This window comes from Python bivittatus, unplaced genomic scaffold, assembly GCF_059951505.1.
Source record: "Python bivittatus isolate LINGU-HERP-01145 unplaced genomic scaffold, Pbiv_v1 ctg000330_np1212, whole genome shotgun sequence".
Taxonomy (NCBI): Eukaryota; Metazoa; Chordata; class Lepidosauria; order Squamata; family Pythonidae; genus Python; species Python bivittatus.
Genome location: NW_028277058.1, coordinates 36,152,027 through 36,174,863, shown reverse-complemented (window position 1 = coordinate 36,174,863; position 22,837 = coordinate 36,152,027). Strand labels below are relative to the sequence as shown.

The following is a 22,837-nucleotide window of genomic DNA, read 5'->3' as shown; positions in this document are numbered from 1 at the left end:
TATAAGTGATTGGCATTTTTTGCTGGAAATTCAGAGGACAATAGAGAAGTGCAAAATGGTCAAATTTTAGGCAATATTTAAATGACTTAAATGAAACTGAATTCCTCTTGCATATGTAAGCCTGTTGAATCACATTCAGCTTATAAAAATACTGAGGAGATGAAATTAGGCATTTAATCAGGCCTGCACGTAATTTAAAATGCTGAAAGCTTTTTTTGCTACAGGCTGACCATCAAAAAGATTGAGTAAGAAAATACAGTATTTTTCCATCTCAGGTGGAAGTACTTAATAGTTCAAAACATTGAAATTCAATAGCCTGTTGAACAGTTTTGCATAGTAAAGCACGCTTTGCAGTTGCATCCATGTAGTTTTCTTCACAATATGGAAGTGATTTGCCATTGTTTTCTCCAGGATATTTTTCTGACTTCTGAGCATCATCTACAACCCTGTGATTTTCCATTCAAGTACTAATTAGCTCTCACCCTACTTAGCTGTCAAAGACCAGCCAGTTGGCTAGATACTGCCAAAACTGTTAAAAGAAACCCACAGGTATTAAAATAATTTCTATCAATAGAAAATAGTAACATACCTCATGAGCTGAAAAAATAGAGATAATATAGATTCTTAAAGGTAAGCATAGATGGCTGCTCAAAATCAGAGCAAATTTGGAGCTATTACTAAGAAGGGCCTGCGTCTACCCCTAGAAACCAAACATTTCCTTTATGAAGCCACCATAAAAAACCTGTTAGATTATTTTAAATGTGAATGGATTAAGGGTCAATTTTTGAAAAATACTGGATCAAAATTGTGAGAACATTTAACCAACAACTTGACTTTGAATTGGAAGTCAACAGGTACCACTGTAGGTGTCCCCATATAGATGAAATATATGTCCAGCTTATATGTACAGAACTGTATCCTATGGAGGTCCCCTAAGAACTCTTATTACCTTCTTAATATCTTTTTACTCCCTTTAATTGGCAGGGTTCTATTATCTCTAGATCAATTCTGTGAAGTGATGAATGAGGATTTCCAGTTTTTGATTCCAGCTGACTTTGATTCTACCATCTTTTAACTTTATTTATTTATTTTATAAAAGCTAATTCAAGCCAGCTTCATCTGTTATGGCTTAAATCACTTAAGATAGTTCCAAATAGGCCACTCCACAAAATAGTGATCTTGCAATCGTATGGGTGAAAGACAGCAAACCACAGGCAATGGGCTGCACGTAGACCTTTAATTCCTTTTTATGCTTTCCCACAGACCTCCCAAAAACCATACAGATAAAATTAGTAGTAAACCACTGAGAAGTCTTAGATTCAGCCTCTGCTGCTCATCTAAGTGACTGGAACAGTCGCCCCACAGACCGCTAGGTCCTAAGCTGTTTCAGACTTCAAAGTTCAGTATCAACATCTTGAATTGTGCTCTAGCTAATTAGCAGCCAATGCAATTCTTTCAGTAGTGTGAACCTGCTTTTTCTGTGGAAGTACACTACTATATAGCACATACTTCACCTCAGTCCCAGAATCCAACTATTTCCTTATCAGCATCATCTCCATCATATCTGGGTTTTGTTTCAGCTTGTTTTCTTTCATCCAGTTCCTTATTAAGGTTAGGCAACACTCATGGTGTTGCTCCTTTGGAAGGTACAGAGCAGTAGAGCTGGGTTTTGTATATTGATGGCATCCAACTCCAAAGCATTGGAAGGCCTCCCCCAGTGATTTCCTGCAGAAATTAAAGAGGACAGGGTCAGGATAGATCCCTGAGGGACATTGTAGATCAGTGACCTAGGTGTTGAACAGTAATTCCCTAGCACCACCTTCTTGGCACATCCCAATAGGAAGGACTGGAACCACTGTAAGACAATGGCCCCACAGCCCAACACTATCAGATGATCTAGAAGGATATCACAATCATTAATACTGAAAGCCACTCAGGGATCCAAGAGAACTAGTAGAGTTGCACTGCCTACATCTGGCACAGATTACCCACTAAAGCAACCAAAACAGTCTCAGAACCATAATTCAAACAAAACACTGATTGAAATGGGTTCAGAATCCAGTTGTAAGTGGAGCTATAAGGCCACCGTGTTCTCAATGAACATTCAAGAATGAACCATTTGAGATGTGGCCTTTCATTTCTCTCTTTTGGAATGTTGCACTTCTCAGATGCCAGTGGCGAAGAAACATATGAAGTTAAAAGTTAAAAAATGGTAACAGAACAAAAATTAAACAAAAGATTTGGCCACATACCACAAGACACTTTACTGCTGGCATATTGCTAGGGAAGTTGTACATGCACGTGTCTATGATTTAAAAATGAATAACTTTTCATTTATAAAATAACACATCTAGCATACTTCATGATCTTTCAAAGATGAAAAAATAAACACAGAGAGGATGTTACTTAGTTATCTTTTTAAAGAAGGTATAACAAACAAGATAAACTAAGAACATGGCTTCTGTAATTCTTTCCGATCCCTTTACTTGCTGTGGCTTCAGGAGATAAAGTGCTCTGTGTGTGGGCATGTGTTTCTGTTCTCCCTTTGAATGGCAGCTGTGTTTCTGGGCATATGTGCACCAAGAAGCATAGCTCTGCTTCGGGGCATGTGACCAGGAAAGAGGAGGGCTTAGAATGGAGCAATCGGCAACATTCCAAGTCTTTCTTAACTGTCTCTCCCACAGGAATGGGAGAATTTTTTTCTCTGCAGACCCTTATCTGGCTCATTTTTTAACTGAATCTTTCTCTTGCAACAATCTCCGTGCGCCAAATTTGATCCCATTCTGTCCACTTTGCAGAGAATTATTGCACTGAGAGACTCCTGAGCTCCTTTACTTACTTTCAGCATTCCACTGGGTTGGAAAGAATAATAAAGTAGGGAAGGCATACTGAACATGGCTTCTGTAGTTTTTTTTTTTTTCAGCCTGTTTACCAGCAGTGGTCATAGAATTGGTCAGGTCATCTATCAGTTGGAAGTCAGGTATCATCAGTATGCTAATGAGATCCAGTTATACATCTTGGTCCTGAGCCAACCAAGTGATTCTGACAAAGTCCTGTCCCAGCACTGGAGGCTGTGTGGGTCTGGATGGGGAGGAACAGACTCAGGCTCAATCCCAACAAGACTGAGTACACATATTCAGCCCCCCTGGTTCTGGAGATCTTCCATCCTTGGTCTTGGAAGGGGCTGCACTTCCCCATTAAGACTGGTGTGCAACTTTGGCATTTTGGACTCATAGCTCCTGCTCAAAGAGCAGGTGGCAGCAGTGGCCAAGAGGACCTTTGCATAAGTACACCTCGTGTGCCAGTTTGGACTGAGAGCCACTTCAGATGGTCACTCATGCCCTGGTCACTTCACAATTGGATTACTGTAATCCACTCTACATGGGACTGCCCTTGAAGATCATTCAGAAGCTCCAGCTGTACAGAATGTGGTGGTGTAGGCAGCATTGGGCTTGCCTCATTATGCTCTTGTGACCTCATTGCTCCACAAGCTGCACTAGTTACCAGTTGGCTTCCAGGTACAATTCAAGGTGCTGATTATCACCTTTAAAGCCCTATATGGCATAGGGCCTGGTTATCTGAGGGATTGCCTATCTCCAATTGTTTTTGCCAGACAGTGCAATCAGGCAGGGTGGGCAAGCTCCAGTGTCATCTTGTGGAGCCAGGAAACATGCATTCTCTGTTGCGGTATCTGCCCTCTGGAATGATATTCCCCCAGAGATCCAGATGTCTCCCACCCTGATGAAGTTCAGGAAGCTATTAAAGACTTGGTTATTCTTACAGGCTCTAGGGCAGAGTAAAGGTTGAGCCCCTGTTCGATGGGCTTTTTTTGGTTTTATGTTGCTCTGGAGGCTGTGCATGATTCTTTTTTGTGTTTTGTATTCTTTTTTAAAATTTTAATTGTAAAGCACCCAGAATTGTTGAGTCAGGTGGCCCATAAATTGTATAAATAAATATATCTCTATTTTCTTTTGTATATATTGCATCTCTGTAGTTTTGTGTACATGTGTGCACTGGGAAGTATAGGGTCAGCTGCATATGCTCTGCTCTGGTCACATGATCAAAAAGAGTTGGGAGGGGGCTTAGAGTCAAGCAGTCAAAGACATATGAAGCCACTGCTTGATTGCATCTCCCAAAGAAATACATCAGGAATTTTTTCCCTAGAATTTTTTTCTCCATAGTCTCTGCCTGGCTCCAGCCCATTTTCAAACTCAATCTTTCCTTTTCTGGCTGCTCCCACCCACTAGTTTGGTCCTACTCTGTTTTGATTTTGGGAATTTTACATTCAATAAATAAAAAATTATAAAATACGTACATGGATGCTGTGAAATCGCATGGCCAGTGAAAGCTTGAAGAATGTATAACTTTACATGTACTAATTCTTGGATTTTTATGGATTCCATGTATCTAATGACAATGGAGATCTACCCAAATATTACCAAGATGGTCATTGGATCTGATACTTTGTTTTTTGTTTTTGTTTTGTCTTGATGTATATGAACTCAGCCACTCTGAATTATAAATAATGAATTATTTATAATGGCATATTTTCATCCAGGAAATCATTATTTATTCAATAAACTGTAGTAAACAAAATTATTTATACAATATATGTACACAGACATTAATATCTGCCTTATCAATCACCAGGTGAACCGTAAAATTACAAGTTAATTTTCCCCCTTAAATATAGCTTTATGTTTAAGGTAGCTTCTGATTGCTATCTTAGCCCCTGGCTTTAACATGGATCAGCCATGACAACAGAACTGAAATTGCAGTGGTCTGAAATTCAGCAAAACCAATGAGTTAAAACGGCAAGCTTTTAAAAAACAGTTCATTATGACTGTGGAACAATGAAGAAATTACTGTCATTATATGTTCAATAAAACATTTCTGTCAGCTCTCAGATCAGCTTATGGTTGTCAGTTACAGAAACAAATTTTCTGCATTTATCATCATTGTGGGATCACAATCGATCCTTTTTTTCTACACTAAGCTTTTTTTGGAAAAAGAACTACAACAGGGCAAGGACTGATGGGCATGACATCCACAGGAGGCCAATTCTGAACTTCTCTTTTGCCAACTGGAGGAAGGAGTGCTGGTTTTCAAAAATGTGCTCCAGCGCTGCTTTTGGAAACAGCAGCAAGTTATTGCAAGTCTAAATCTGAGCAGCTGGAGAATGGACAGCGTAGTGGTATGGAAGTCCCCAATTAGTATCTATTCTGATAGAAACGGGCAACACTCACTGAGTCTTTGGGAGCCTGTGAATGATCAGCTGGATTAAACTAGACTAAAGGAATCCATCTTGTCTGGTTAAGGTCTGCTAAATCCATTACTAGATGAGATTTTCTATATTCCTAAGCAATTGGTGAATGCTGAATAGAGATATATGGATAATCCAGTTGCTTCATGTGTTATTCAGATGACAGTGTTCCAAGTCATCCTCCAATTTTAGAAGCCTTGCAGAGGGATAAATAGTTGCACTTTAAGTATACAATGAAGCATACAATAATTTCATAAACTCAGCAAATGCCACTTTTTCCATACTTGCATCTCATGCATCTTACATGTTAAGCTGAGCGTCTTTTATATTGTCACTATAGCATTTAGATTTCTACTGGCTTATAGTTCTTGAGATTAATAAGATCAGATTCTGCACTGGCTTCCAAATTCCGTGATAGGCTTATCATATAAGGAACTATTCCCATATCCAGTATCCATATATATTTCTCTCCTATAAAAAAATGAGTTTTAAATGGCATCATTAAATATTTTCATTTTCTTAGAGGGAAATAAATTTAGCTGTTCTCATCCCTTCAGCCTACTTTGCTTCAGATAAAGTATTCAAATCCTTTAAGGAGTTTGCACTTGTCCCCTTCTATAATGGTACAAGATTATACCATTTTCAGTAAAATTACTGTTTTTCATGGATTCTTCCCATTTCCAAGGTCACAGGCTCCCAGAGAACACCATTAAGAAGCTGGTTTCAAAGCTCAGTTATTTTTTATGCTTGTCTCATGTCATACATGGTAATTGTTTGGCATGCATGCTTGAAAATATATACCATATATGTATTTAATAGTGTTTATCCTCATGGCATCAGGAAAAGCTCCATTTTGTCAGCATTCTGCTTTGCTTAGTCGAAAAATAGATCACTGCACAGAAACGCATTACAGCATGCGTTAACTGTAACTTCCCCCGATGATACTTCCATTTAGAAGTAAATGAACATTCATACAAGCAATTGACAAGTAACACTCAGTTAATGATAAAAATCCATCGTATACTTTATATTACCTCTGAGAAGTTAATGAGACTACACATTATACACATAGCTGGCAGATCTGTTGAATCAGAAAAGGAGTTGTCTTGAATCCATGATTAAAATATTCCATAATCAAATATAAAGTTATGATGTAAACTTTTCAGATCCAAATACAGTGGTACCTCAAGTTACAAACGCCCCTCCTTACGAATTTTTTGAGATACGACCAGCTCCGGCCCCAAAAATTTACCTTGACTTGCGAACTCCGCCTCGAGTTATGAACCGGATCCGCGGCCATTTTCCCTGCTGCCATGCAGTCGCGGCTTCCTGTGGGCGAGATTGCGGTAGCAAGGAGACATTCGGTGAGGCTTGTGGTGTGTTTTGTGGCATTTGGAAGGTGTTTGGTGTGCTTGTCAGCATGGCTCCAAAGAAAATGCAGAGCAGGCTTGGCAAGAATAAGGCTTTGAAGAAAAAAGTGATGATCGAACTTAAGAAGGACATTATAGAAAAGCACGATCGTGGTATTCGTGTGACTGATCTGGCCTTGGAGTACAAGATGGCGAAGTCAACCATCTCGACTATTTTCATGTTTTTGTGGTTTAAAAATAAAATGCATATGTTTCAGAACTGTTTAACCATATGTATTTACATTGAACCTTATGGGGGAAATTTGCCTCGTGGTGCAACCAAATTCGGAGGGCGGATTAGCCGTATTTACATTGAACCTTATGGGGAAATTAGCCGTATTTACATTGAACCTTATGGGGAAATTTACCTCGAGTTGCAACCAACTCGAGTTGCAACCAGAGTCACGGAACGGATTAAGTTCGTAACTAGAGGTACCACTGTACAGAAATGTGTCTGATTGTTCCTCATTTGCAAGTTTCCAGTAACTGCTGAGATATGATTGTAACCCCAACTAATTAAGGAGATGGTGTTTTCCTTGGCTTGCTTTGCTTTGAACTCTGAAAAATGCACTCATGTACAAAATGTATTTCAAGTTAAGACTGCAAAGTATATATTCCATTTTATGAAAAAGTCCATTTGGTCCTTTAAGTGAAAAAGTGATATTTTCAAAAATCATATTTAGTACCAAAATGACTTTATTATAAAATAATGTTTTAATGTTTTGCACTTCTGCGATATATATAAGAATATAAACCCAAGAATCAGAAGCTGATGCTAGAATTTCAAGATAGAAGATAGACAATCAACATGTTCTAATGCTATTCTTATCAATAACATTGATAATATGATTGCCCTAAAACTAATTGCTAAATGGTTAGGAAAAAAAGTAGAAAACGTCCTCAGACAATTCAAAATTCCCAGCAAAATTTTAAAAGATGAAATTGTAAAATTCTTTATCCCCATTTCATTAGTAACACCTACACATGCACACAAAATTTAGTGCCATTAAGGTACAGTCCTATTCTGCCATGGCTGTGAAGGGGGAAAAGGTTACTATGGGTAGCCCTTTCTTGGACTATAAATTCTGATCCGCATTTCTTTGGATTTTGCAGTTTCCTCAGGTTTTCAAGCCTGTCACATATTTATTTATAGTGAAAGCAGAGCAAGTGAGGCTGTTAAATTCTGATATATGAATTTTATATCTACCTTGCAGTCATTGTTGTGTTTGCACAAACCTGGAATTTAGAGGTAATATTGGGTTTTAATACATAGATACAGAAGTGCTGCTAGAATACACCAGTATATTTTTTAAAGATGGATGTTGAACATAGAATAATGGAAAAGAAATATTAAATGCATTTTTTTTTTTTGCAAAAGTCCTTTCTTTTCAGTGGGATTTGTTACCTTCATATCTTACTTGAGATCAGCTACTGTAAGAATGTAATAAGGAGTCTGACTAAACTTTAGATTCTTACATTCTGACCATATTGTAACTGTTCAAAGTGGAATTCGCAAGGACAAAAAGAAAATGAGGCCAAAAACATATACCATTGGAATCTGAAACATTAATCAACATAGATGTGCTTCTATCAAAGAATTAAATATTCATCAAAGGAATCTGTCTTATAAGTCTTCTACTGTGAAATTAAGGAAAGAGTTAAACTGTTTCACTTAGTAACACCAGCAGAAAAAAATCTTCCTTCTCCTACCAGCCCAATATATAGGCAACAACTGCTTTTGCGTGTGTTTAGAATAGTGTCATTATGTCTACTGCTGACCTTTTCTTTTGTAAGGCAGATTATTTTTTAATAACCTGAAACATTCATAGAAACATAAGTTTAAATGTTAGATGGGACTATGGAAACCTTGTAGTCCAACTCACTGCCCGTGGGAATCCACAACCGCAGCAGAGGTGGCTATCTAGCCCCTGCTGAGACATCGCTAGCAAAGGAGAGTTCATCACCTGTACTAACACCACCACATTAGCTGATGTTACTTCAGGGGAAAACTAATGATTAGATGTATTGTTGTTTTTAATGGAAATCTCTCCTAAATGTTTTGAATGGGGAAGTAATCAGAGCTTTGAAGAGATGACACACTCCATTCCAGCCGAGAAAAATAGGTAAGAGGATTTGTATGTGTTAAGTAAGTTATACCCAGACTGCCCCCTCCTCCTCAGCAGCCTATGAAACAGCTATCTGTGAAGCTATTGAAAAGACTAAAACAGGAAAGACAGCTGGTCCAGATGGTCTGCTGGCCTCTTATTATAAATCTTTTGAGGATGAACTTTTACAACCTTTACAACAAACAATGAATATTATTTTACAGAATGGAAAGATTCCTGACAGCTGGAAAGATGCCAATATAGCATTGATACCTAAAGTGGCCCAGGACCTGACTTTAACAAGAAATTATCCATCAATATATTTATTGAATAATAACTATAAGTTGTTTACAATGATTTTGGCTCAAAGGTTGAAAATAATTTTATAGGACTTTATTCATGAAGATCAATGTGGGTTTTTACCTAACAGACAATTATGAGATATATTATAAATGTGTTGACTATTCTGGAGTATTTGGAGCAGCACAGTGAAAAACAAGCTGTATTGATTTTCTTAGATGTAGAGAAGGCCTCTGATAATTTGAACTGAATTTTTTGTTTAGAGTTTTGGAAGATATGAACTTTGGAGATAATTTTATTAAATGGGTAAGACTGATTTATACTCACTGAAAGCACAAATAATTGTTAATGAAGAATTCACAAAACCTTGTAAGATTCAAAAAGAGACAAGACAAGGATGCCTGCTGTCTCCACTCCTGTTCATTTTAGTTCTTGAGGTACTGAACAGAGACATAAGACAAGTTGAGGGAATCACAAGAGTAAAGATTAAAAAATAAACTTATAAGTTAAGGACATTTGCAGATGACCTGGTGACAGGTTTGGAGGGTCTGTTAGAGGGAATAGAAACATTAATGGGAAGATTAAAGGACTCTGCTATGCTTGCAGGTTTTAAGATTAATAATCAGAAGATGAAGATGTTAACAAAAAATATGAAAATAGAAGGTCAGACAGAATTGATGGATAGAACTGGCTTTAAGATTGAGAAAAAAGTAAAATGCTTGGGTAGTATTATAACGAATATGAATTGTATGTTATTTCAAAATAATTATGGTTAAGACATGGAACAAAATTAAGGAGGACATGTTAAGATGGGAGAAATTAAAATTCACTGTCACACAGAATTTCTGTGATAAAAACAAATGTTTTACCTAAAATTATATTTTTGTTTCAGACAATACCTGTTTTGACAACTGATGTACCATTTAAGCAATGGCAAAAAGATATATCTAAATTTGTATGGCAAGAGAAAAAACCACATGTTAAACACAAAGTGTTTAATTTGTATGGCAAGTTTAAAAAACCACAAGTTAAATACAAGTTGCAAAGGAAAGAGGAGAATTGGGTTTATCTGATTTGAAATTGTATTTTGCAGTTTGTTTGGCTTGTATGAAAGAATTGGCATTGCTGAGAAACAAAAAACTTTTAGAGTTAGAAGAGCAAGACCTGAGGTTTGGGTGGCATGGATATTTATGGTATGATAAAGTTAAAGTTAATATGGATTTTTAAAACCACTTTATTAGACATGCCATATTGAGAATATGGAACAGATATAAACCCAGGCTATGCCTGAAAACACCTCTATGGATCCCAGCACAAGAAGCATTTTACAGAAAAGAAACGGCAAGCAAAGACAAATGGTTAACATACCAGGAATTATTGGAGAATCACCAAGGGAATATAAAATTAAATTAAGAGAGCAACTAATGGCAGAAGGATATAATTATCAATGGTTTTCCCATTTATAGTTACCAGAAAGATTTAAAATGGATAAAAAGACTTATGGTATGGAGCAAAGAAAGACAGAATTTGAATTGCAATTGTGTACCAATAATGAACATGTAATTGCTAAAATGTATAAACTTCTGTTGAAAATTGAAATAGAAGAAGAACAGGCAAAAGAATGTATGATAGTGGGCTAAGAATTTTGGTTATAATATACAGATGGATCAATGGGTAAATATGTTAAAAGGGATGAAATTTACAATATGTTATGATCTTAAATATAATTTTTATAAAATAATGAATCATTGGTACATGACATCAGAGAAATTATCTAGAATGTATAGAGACATTCAAAATGTATGTTGGAAATGTGAACAACACGAGGGGACATTCTATCATGCTTGGTGGACATGTTAAAAAGCTTTTAAAAATTGGATTCAAATACCCACATTGATACAGAGATTTTAAAGATTAATATTCAGTTGAAGCCAGAACTTATCCTTTTAGGATTGATGGATACACAGAAAAGAGTCATGAAAGATTATTTCAATATAAGATTACTGCAGTGAGATTATTACATGCACAAAGATAGAAAGATTCAGCACTACCCACCGTAAAGGAATGGTTGGTGAAATTGACAGAATTTGCTGAGATGGACAAATTGACTTCTTTGATTAGAGAAAGGTTATTTTTAACATTCATCAATGATTCAAAAACCCTTACAGACTTTTTGCATAAAAAAGAAAATCATTTTGTGACTTATGGTTTTGAAGATTAGAAAGAATAAGTTATAGAAAGAAGGGAATTATGATGTAATCTTAGAGAGAGAGAGTTTTGATTAGAACTGTATGCATAACTGCCAGGAAGAAGATTGGAAGGCATTTCCTTATAGTTCTTTTCATGTTTTCTGGGGGGGGGGTGTTCTGTTCTTTTTTTTTATCTCCTTTTTTGTCTCTTTTTTTCTTTTCCTTTTCTCTTTTACATGTACCATATCTTTTTCTTTGAATGTAATTATGTATGTGTGTGTGTGTGTATTCTTTTAATAAAAACTATTTTGAAAAAAAGAAACAGCCTGACTTCTGGTAGAAGGGCAAGGGATTGATCTCACAATGTTGCATCTATCTCACTGCTGTGAGTGAAGAGGTGGTCTAGGGACAATTCTACCCACAGGATGCTTCCTTTGGAGGTGGTTTATTGTGTCTGTCTGTCTATAAGGCAATAGGCATATATTTTCTACAAGTTAGCACATTTCTTTTTTTTTCCTCTAAGTTTTGCTTGTTAGGTTGCAACATATCTGCATTGTCCATTCTTTAATAATTATCTCTATCCTCACCTTTAACACCATTTTTTTCAAAGGAAAACACACTAGCTTTTTATTGCCCCATGACTCTTTTATTACATAGCATTTAAACTGTTATTGGAAAAACAGCACATCTAGTGCTACTTCCCATGCTAAAGATTCTTAAATCAATGTGTCTAGCTAACATTTTGAAAATTGTCTTTTGGTCATTTCCAAATTACCAGGTAGTTTTCTTAGCCAGGCATTTATCCCCAAAAGGTTATGTATACACCTTCACATGACCGTTCATTGTACTTGCAAACAATGTTGGTGAACACTATCAGTATATAATTTAATGGGTGGAAGGGAATTTTAGATAGTGGCATAGAGGAATAAGAGTATTTTTGCATTAGTGATTTCTTCTTCTCCTCCTCCTCCTCCTCCTCCATTATTGGAGCTAAAAGCCTCTTATAAAACTGAGTGAAAATGACACTGGAGTGGTTGGTTAATGCCAAATATACATGCCATCTTTTTGATGTAGTCATCAAAGCACTCCTAATCCATTATTACAATTTCTCTATTCTATTTTTTTCCTGTACTTGAAAAAAAAAAAGTTTTTCCTCAATTCTCTTTCCAGATAATTCAAACTTGGGACATCCCAAAATACTTCTCATTTTCTCAAGGTTAACCCTCTGGTGAGGTGAGGACCAATGAGATCATTTCCCTCTGAACTTTCCATTTCCTTTACAGCTTTGCAGGTAGGTTCATTGTTTTGATTTTATCCTCCATGGAGTTAAATCACCATGCCAATATAGCAGTAAAGTTCTCTTCCATTCATATGGAAGAGCTCTTAATCAGCCTTACCTCTTCCAATCCCTTCTTCTTTCAAAAATCAGATGTAAAACAGTGTGAGTTTCCAAAGAAATTGTCTTTCCCACTTCCCATCCAGCTTGGTTACTCTAATTATGCATAATATCTGTTGGGTTTGCAGCAGATAGATCAACATCATGAGGATGCTGGGGGGGTAGGTGGGTAATAATTTGCATTTTATTTTATTTTTGTGGAGGGAGAATGGCTTTGTAGACACATACTGTATTCACTCATTTCCTCAAGCCCTTTTCAAAGGATTTTCTTTGCAACTGGCTAACTGTGAAGACATACATTCTCACCTTGCTCAGAGAGCAAGGGAAGTAATCTACAGAGGATGGACAGGGAGTTCCATGGATGGCTCCATTTGGGTTCAAACAAGATGTATTAATTAATTATTAAGTCATTATCATCCATTCATAATAAATCAATTTATATTGCCATTCATCTCACACAGTGACTCTGGGCAACAAATACAACTGAAGCATAATAATAAGGAATAACATAAAAACTACATAGTAAAAACAGAGAAACAGAGAAAGGCAATTAACTCATCAACAGTAAATTAACAGCATCTCATCAGCATGATCAACCTGCATTTATGTATTCTGCCCACTGATAAGGACATAACATAGCAAGGTACTGCTCAGGATATTAATGACTGCTCAATCCAATTGATCCTAATTACTCCTTTGAGGAGCACTTAGAGATATTTCATGCCGAAAGAGATGATGCGTTGTTTTCAGACTACCTTAGAGATAAGCATTTCATATACTCAAGTAGTTACTTTTTTAAAAAAAAAAATGGAAACATTCACCACTGCAAAAGAATAAGATGTAAATCACAATTTATTTTCCACAGCAAAAATATAGCAGGTACATATATTATGTGTGTATATATATACATATAAGCATTTGCTTTTGTTCAAGTAAACCCCAAAGTATGGCAAGGACATTAGTAAAACAGAATATATAACTGTTCTCGAACTCCCTCATTATGAGCCAATGTGAGAACTACATTTCAGTAAGGTCATCTTTAGCAGTTTGGGGAGCTGCAAAAAATTGGTTCATACTTTGAACTGAAACTACCATATTTGCCAATTCGCTACCTATAGTACGTAACTCCTGTGCCACACTGCAGAAGTCCCCTCTCAGGCCACAAACTGCATTTTTTATTTCTTCCAAAATGGTCATGTTTTTTTCCTCAGCACTCAAAGGAAAAAGATCTGTGGCAGGAGGAAGTTTTGTGGCAGGAGGTACATCAGGATTAGGTCCAGAAAGTACGTTCTCCACTAAATTGTTTGCCCAACTTTCACCAGAAATGCGACAAGTTCTGCTCCTAAAGCTATCATTTTTCTCAACAGAACATTTTGAATTATCAGGTAGTAGGCTTAAAATGCTAGCATTGTCATCTACATCAGACACTGGGCAAGGAGAAAAAGAATGTGCAATCCGTTCCTTGAGATCTTTAAAGAAAATAGAAGGTAATCCATGTGGTGAAGACATATATGAAGGGCCATGGGGTGCAATGGAATGGGGCTGAGGGGTGTTGTTTGGTACCGCTGACTCTGGGGATGACATGGAGAAAGTAGAAAAGGAAGAAGTTGTTCCAATGGAGCTGGCAGAATCTAAAAAAATATATACATATATATATACAAAAAAAGATTATTCATTGTTTGCCAAAACTATGTATTCATATTTAATACTCTTTTAAGTTTTGGTAATTATAAATTTAAGCATCTTAATTTACCGTATACCAGGTTAAATAAGTAACACAATTAAGACAATGGAATACAGAGTTTAAAATAGTAAGATTGGACTGCAAATTCCTAGACATTAGTCAGAGCTGGAAATGGTTCACAATGGTCAAGGACCAGGCCTGCTTTTACAGAATGGAAATCAGCTATATGAATCAGCCCTAAGTTAGATCCATGTGCCACAGCTGACTGAAATGTAGAACAATAATGAACAAAATAGTAATTTTTAAGTAAGGAAGAATGCTCCAAATGCAGCATGGTTAGCTTACCAACATTTGATGTAAATGAAGAAATACATTATCATTTAAATAATTTATTCCACCAAATAAATTCAGAATTTAAAATTACAAGTATTTCACTGTTTCTTGCACTAAACGAAATTACTTTCCATTTTTTCAAGATCTGTGAACATTACGTTTTTTGCATCAACTCAAATTCTTTTAGAATAAGCATCACTGACACTTAAACTTTCCAAAAGAAGTACTCTTAAAATGGAGACTTCATCCTCTTAGCTTGAATTAGAATCACTGTGTGATTTTCTAAAATGTCTGAACAGATTGTTAGTGTGGAGTCCTTGAGGTTCTCTGAGCTTGGTTGTTTTCTTACAGACATTTCATTACCCAGCTAAGTAACATCTTCAGTGCTAGAAGGGAGTGGGTTTGTTCTCTGTTCATATACAGTTGCTTGCCCTGTCAGCATTGGTGGGCGTGTTGTTTTCTTCTTGGTAGTTCCTTGATTAGGTTGTTGTTTATTGCTTGATTATCTGTCTGTTGGTAGTTCCTTGATTAGGGTATTGTTTACTGCTTGATTGTCTAGTGTTAATCCTGGTGTGAATCTCTGCTTATCTGGGTGTTGATTGCTGGTGAGGAGGTGTCTCTTTTGAATAGTCTGTACATGTTGTTTATCTCTATGTGTCTGCTGATGGCTGACGTGTCTGAATACCAAGCTTCCAGGAATTCCCCCATGTTTTTGGATTTAGCTTGATCTAAAATGCTGACAGTTTCCCAGCTGAAACTATGGTTAAGTCTGTCCATGTGTTGTGCATGCAGGCAAACTTCCACCAAGGAACAACTATTCCCTGCCCACCAGCATCAAATACAAACCTCCAATAAACTGCACAGCTGGATGGAAAATAGTGCAACAAAGCGGCTGTAAAATGATACGATTATTGATCATGATGCACACCTCAGACTCAACAAATACCAGCATACCATAGACAACCTCAGGGAACCACTGGAAGACACCATGACCCCAGAGCACACAAATATATTGATAACCACCATCAAGACTATATCCCTAAGACAAGCTGAAAAACAAAAAACCAAACTAAACTGTTCAAACTAAACCCCAGAAACAAAGAGGTACTGGAACCCGAATGGGTAGTCAACATGTCCAGCCAACCACTATCCACTGCAGAACACAATATCCTCCAGAAAGGCCTCGACTATAGCATGGACAATGCCAATCAGCTAGAATTCTGTGCAGCCTTAGGAGCAGCATTTAAAATCACAGGACTTTACACAAAGACCCAAGAAAACATAAGGCAGACAATCATACCACAGATCAGAAGAACACAGAATCAGAACCAGCTCAAAGCAGAGGACAGAGCAACCCTCAAAAACCTAAAGAAGGACCAAATCATCATCATCCTCCCAGCAGACAAAGGCCGGGCCAGAGTTATCATGGATAAATCACAATACATACAAAAAACCAAAAAAATCTTGGAGGACAAAGAAACCTACATCCCAGTTAACACCAACCCAATACAGAAACTACACAACCTGATCAAGAGAACCCTTAACGACCTAACCAAGAAAGGCTATATCACAAAAGAAGAACAGTGTTGGATGAAAAGCAGTGGACCCATCCTCCCACACTTCTATGGACCACCAAAAATACACAATCTTGACATATCTCTCCAACCAATTGTATTGTTACCAGGGACCTCAACATACAACATAGTGAAAGAACTGACAAAAAAGCTTGGACATCTCACAGAGGGGGCAAATATTCTATCAACTCCCCACTACAGTTCCTCTAGAAAATCAAAGATGTATAAATAGATAAAGATGTACAAATAGATGAAGATGAAATTATGATCGCATCTGATATCACAGCATTCTTTACATCCATAAACCCAGAACTAGCAAAAGGATCCATGTCAACAGTACTACACAACACACCCGACCTAACCAAATACACCAAGATTGAAATACCCAGAATCATCGACCTCGTCAACCTCTGCCTCACTACCTATTTTCAGTTTGATGGACAAATATACCAACAAATCAAAGGTATACCCATGGGATCACCACTGTCAGGATTCATAGTAGAGATTGTAATGTAGCATCTAGAAACTATAGCACTTCCACGCATGCAACCAAAAGTATGGATCCGGTATGTAGATGACACCTTTGTCATAATAAAAAAAGAACAACTAGAGAAGACACATGAAACTATCAACAACATCTTCAAAGGAATAAAATTCACTAGAGAAGGAAAACAACAACAACACACTACCCTTCCTGGATATCCTCATCAGCAGAGGAAATGATGGCAAATTAGAAACACAAGTCTATCGAAAAACAACCCACACTAACCAAGTATTCCATTACCAAAGCAACAATCCAACCTCCCACAAGAGGAGCTGTGTAAGAACATTATTCAAATGAGTGCAAACACACTGCAGCAACCCAGAACAGAAGAAAAAGGAAACAGACCACCTCTGCAACATCTTCCAACAAAATGGATATCCATGCAACTTTATCAAAAAGTGCCTGACCACTCAACCTACTACAGCACAACCAACCCAAGCTATGACAAGGATAACACTGCCATACATCAGAAACATCTCAGAAACAACCAAGAGACTAACCACATGGCATCTCTGTAGCATACAAACCAACTAAAGCCCTCCAAAACATCTTAAGTAAACTAAAAGACCCAGTAGCCCAAGAAGAAAAAACAGGAGTCATCTACAACATACAGTGTAAGGACTGTAACAACCACTATGTAGGACAGACAGGCAGAAGGCTAGCAGAGTGCATCCATGAACACCAACCAGCAGTCAGAAGACACAATGAAAACTCCTTAATCTCACAACACATGGACAGACTTAATCATAGTTTCAACTGGGAAACTGTCAGCATTTTAGACCAAGCTAAATCCAAAAACATGAGGGAATTCCTGAAGCTTGGTATTCAGACAAGTCAGCCATCAACAGACACATAGAGATAAACAACATCTACGCACTATTCAAAAGAGACAATAAAAAGGAAACAAAAAGACCAGAACACCTCCTCACCAGCAATCAACACCCAGATAAGCAGTAAACAACAGCATAATCAAGGAACTACCAAGGAGAAAACAACACCCCCACCAACACTGACAGGGCAAGCTCCACATTACAGCAGTGGCTGATTATCTTTGCCCCATTCGTGCTAAATGGACTTCTCAACAAGCAGTAAAAATCACTAACTTTATCAGAGGGGAACCAGCAAATTCACTTTACTCAGCAATAGTGGATGGCAAGATAGATAATACCTTACTGGCCAACTTTAACAGTCTAGCTAGATCACTCTTGTCTCTGCTAACTGCCCCACAACCAGTTGCAATAAGACATGACCTAAGGTCATGGCATGCTTGGTTTGACCATGAATGCCATGAAGCCTGGGATTCTTTAAATTATCATTTCAAGCTATATAAAGAGATACCTGGCTCCTGTATAGTCTCTGAGCTAGTGAAACTGAAAAAACAGTACAAACAGTTAATCTGTCAAAAAAAAAGGGAAGCCATATGGACATCCTGGCAACGCTTGATAGAGGCTGCCAGTGCAAAAATTCCAGCCCTCTTTTGGAGAATGGTAGCTCCATCTTTTTCTGATAATACTTATAGTTCCTTGCCGCATATACCAGCCAATATATGGGAGCAATATTTTGTTACCCTATATAGTCAAGCTGAAAATTCCTTGGCAGATTTAGAGTTGGATGTCTTCTCTCTCCCCTACTGGCCCCCAGTCTCACACTTGGAGATCAGAAATATAATCAAACAATTTAAACCAGGGAAAGCCCCAGGAGCAGATTTCATTACAATTGAAGTAATAAAAAATAACCTGGATTGGTGGATCCCTGTGTTAGCTTCACTTTTCACAGCAATAGATCGTCTGGCTGTGATACCAGAGGACTGGGGTCTGGCCGTTATAATACCAATATATAAGAAGGGTAAAAGGGATGATCCAGCCAACTATCGCCCAATCAGTTTGTTAAACCAGATTAGTAAAATGTATGCCAAACACCTACAGGAGAAATTACTAGATTGGCTTGAATCTGAAAATATTATAAAGGATGAACAAGCTGGGTTTAGAACAGGACGATCAACATTGGACCATGCCTTGGTCCTGCAACATTTAGTTGAGAAGTACACTCATAAATCGCGACAATCTCTTTATGCAGCTTTTCTTGATTTTAGGTCAGCTTTTGATACTGTTTCTAGAACTAAACTGTGGCTTAAATTAAAAAATTCCACAATAGATAAATGCCTATTACTGCTGCTTATTAAAATCCATGAGAACACCAGATTGAAGGTTAGGTGCAGCACTCAAGGCCACGGCACAAAAGAAATACCTGTAAAGAAGGGAGTTAGACAGGGATGTGTACTGGCCCCAGTTTTATTTAATTATTATATAAACTCATTAGTTTCTTATTTAAGTAATTCTACATTCCACCCCCCTAAATTAGCTCAAAGACATATTAACTTATTATTGTATGCTGATGATGCAGTAATTCTATCATTAACCTCTATTGGCCTTAAGAGAGCTTTGAACTCACTCACTTATAGATTATTGTAACGAGGAGGAATTAATAATAAATTATACCAAGACTAAGATCCTTACTTTTTCTAAACGCCCTAAACAAAGAAGTTGGAATTTAGGTGGGCAGTCCATTGAGCAGGTTAAAGTCTTCAAATATCTAGGGATTGTTTTCCAAGCCTCAGGAAATAGAAATGCCCATCTGGACTATGTAACTCGTAACGCCCAGAGGTCTGCCTTAGCCATCCAAACCTCTTACTTTTCCAGAGGAGCGCAGTTTATTCCTGCTGCAATTAAGTTGTTTGCAGCCAAAGCTCGAGCACAACTGTTATATGGGGCCCAATTAGGACCATACAACAACATGATTACCTTGGAAAGAGTTCAAACAAAATTTCTAAGAAACATCTTCCAGGTACCCAGCTGTGTTCCAAATGCAGTACTCCGACGGGAAGCAGGAGTCAGTACACTTGAAATCAATCTATGGATTAATATCTTTACCCACTAGCTAAAATTACACCATAACCCCAGTGGACTGACCCATCTAATACTGGCAGATAACTTTGAGACGACCTGGAAAACAGCTATCCAAAAGAAACTGAGTCTCTATGGGTTTTCCAACGATGACATTTTGACTTTAGAGTTTGATCGAGCAAGGTCACTACTAAGGCAAGGGATCTTAGATACAGAAGGCCAAGCAGAAACTGCTGTTTTTACCCACAATATAATTGCAAATAACCAAATTCTAGTGAGCAAACCAGTCTCATACTTGTATCATATTACAGTCCCAAAATTCAGGAGAGCTTTATCCTTAGCTCGATTTAACGCTCTCCCTACAGCTGTTTTAGAAGGAAAATACGGGAAAATCCCTTATGATATTTGATACTGCCCCTGTGGTACAGGTGCCATTGAAACCACGGTCCATGTTCTTTTGTATTGTCAGTATTATAGGGACATTCACTTTCAGCTGATGACCCCTCTTTTATTTAAATTCCCCAGGCATTCCGATAATTTTTACTTGCATTATTTGTTAAATAATCAAGACAGATCTATTTCTTTAAAAGTTGCAAAATTTTGCTACATAATGTGTAAGCTTCGCCCACAAATGGTTGCTAGTAGTTATTGATGAAAGGGGTAATATTGTTGTCTGTTTTATTGTATCTATTTTTATTGGTCAATGACCAAAATAAATATGATGATGATGACAGGGCAAGCTATATAAACAGAGAGCAAGCCCCACTCCCTTCTAACACTGAAGATGTTACCTAGCTGGGTAATGAAACGTCTGCAAAAAACCAACCAAGCTCAGAGAACCCCAAGGACTCCACAGTTCAACTCTGAACTACATATGTTCTCTTCTATTAAGATTATTACTATTTGACCAAAATATAACATACAGTGCATATCCCTGCACAGCATTGGCAAATTAGGAATTCACCTTAATGGCATTTGTGTGTGTATGCACATGCGTTATTTATCATATCCAGCATGGATAGAGAAACTTTTAAGTTTACTGAATATGTGATGTTAAGAAGTATTGGTTATAAAAATCTATTTTTTAGAATTCAGGTCTTTTCTTTAGTATCTGAAATTCTGCCAGAAGAGATACACATGTGGGGAAATAAGAGATGGAATCTGAATCCAAGTCTACTGGATCTGAACAAGCAATTGATGTTTCTGTATGGTAGAGTACTTTTTGCTTGATCCACGCTAAAATTTCAGTGAGCTGTAAAGCTCATGGAGATGGTGGGGGTGGGGCAGAGGGAATCACTGCCTCTCACTCTGATAAGTTTCAGGATTGAGTGGGATAAAATTGACTAGGAGGAGTCATGTGTACCATATTGGGCTTCTAGTAATAGTCGTAATTATAACAACAGCTGTAACAACTACTATATAATTGTCTTTGTTAAGCTAAATACATCTACAGTCTTTTCTACTGCTTGTAAAATAAGTCATGATTTCTTTGGGGTATTATTAGCAGAAAACTCAACCATCTATGGAAGATTCTTACTCTATAAACTACAGAGCATTCTGGGTCTGGAGTCACGGAAGGTTTATACCATCTGTATATAGGTAGAGGGACACAGCTTCCTCAAAACATGATACAAGAATAGAGAAAACTGCATCTTTAAGCTGAGCTACACAATTAAAGATCAGAAATATTGTATGAAGAATGAGATTTGAGAAAAGCAGATTTGCTGTTCCAATTACACATACAGTATGCAATATATGATGCAGAATCCATAAATGGGCTTCCAAACATAGCCCTAGGTGCTATTAGGCAGAGGGATGGGGCCAAAGATACTCAGGCAAGGACAATGAAATAGTAAAAGCATAAATATATGTAACTAAAAATGTAAAAGTAACTTTTCATTAACATTAATGTATGAATAGCTAAACTGTCTCTTTAGTTTAAGGAGCTTTGCACACATTGGTTTAAACACTGTAATAGGAGAAATGGATATATTTTGATATATTATTTTATATCTTTTACACAGTTAACTGTGTAGAAAACTGCTTAGACTTTTTTTTTTGCATCATCATAACTTATGGACTTAAAGGCCTTATAATCTGCAAATGAAATAAGCAGACAAGAAGACAAATTAAATGTATACATGCATTTAAAATATTGCCTAGTTTTGTCCAATAATTGTACAGACACAGAGTTGTACTTGCCTTGATAGTGTACATGAATTCTGACTGAGAAAATGTTAATTATTCAGTAACTCAGTAATGTAAATTCAGTTGAAATGCAGTATTATATTGCTGTTTTTCAAGTTCTTTCATTATTTAAACAAAGAAACTTTCTACAATCACCATGCCACTTCATTGCATATTATATTGGCTGCTACTCCTATCTAATATTTACTATTATAACTTTAGAAAGGTGACACTAAACTTCTTCAAATCAGGGTTGACCTCATAGTTATTTCAGCTGAACGGGCTACTATATATGGGCGGCAAAAATCACAACCACCATGAGATGGCGATAGAGAGTTAGTTAGTTTGTCTTTGCTGTCACCTAGTGGTTGTCCAGATTTCTGCAGTCCAAACACCGTAGTCTTGGACAGAGAGGCTTTACACTGTGAACACATACATATTTATTTACAAAGTAAATGTAAACTAAGTTATTTAAGTGGAAGTCTCTTATAAAGAGCAAATGCAGCTTTTGAGATTCCTGAGTGTAAGCAGAATTCCTACCTGAAGCCTGAAGTCTGCATTATGTATTAATTATCTATCTATTAAATGTATGATGCTGCCCAACTCACAACAGCTTTTGGCAACATACAAATTAAAAACATAGCCCAACAATAAGCCAATAAATAAAGACAGCTGTAACCACGGGAAAACAAGACACCCCAACTCTGTTAACAAAATGTCATTCAGGCGGACACCACCTGATCCAGAACCTCAGGGAAAAGCCAGATCCTCAATACTCCTGTAAAGGACAGCAGGGTTGGGCTTGTTCAAAGCTTGGGGGGATACTATTTGGAGGCTTAGCCTGGTGAAACTTTCCCTATCTTTTGATTTAGTAGGAGCTCTCCTGCTACAAAATTACTACAAAATCAAATACATAAGGAGAAATCTAGCTCATGTGTATCCTCATGTAT

The 22,837-nt window shown here is 37.2% G+C and overlaps 1 protein-coding gene across 3 annotated transcripts in view; it reads right to left on the bottom strand.

Moving 5' to 3' along the window:
• Positions 1-13,522: 13,522 nt before the first annotated feature.
• ENTHD1 (ENTH domain containing 1) overlaps positions 13,523-22,837 on the bottom strand; it is a 71,718-nt gene continuing 62,403 nt past the window's right edge. For all 3 annotated transcript variants that reach the window (XM_007420015.4, XM_025174976.2, XM_025174943.2), the window contains exon 8: positions 13,523-14,293. In XM_007420015.4, coding sequence (XP_007420077.3) covers positions 13,680-14,293 — 614 coding nt within the window. In that variant the 3' untranslated portion in view covers positions 13,523-13,679. The remainder of the gene's footprint in view (positions 14,294-22,837) is intronic.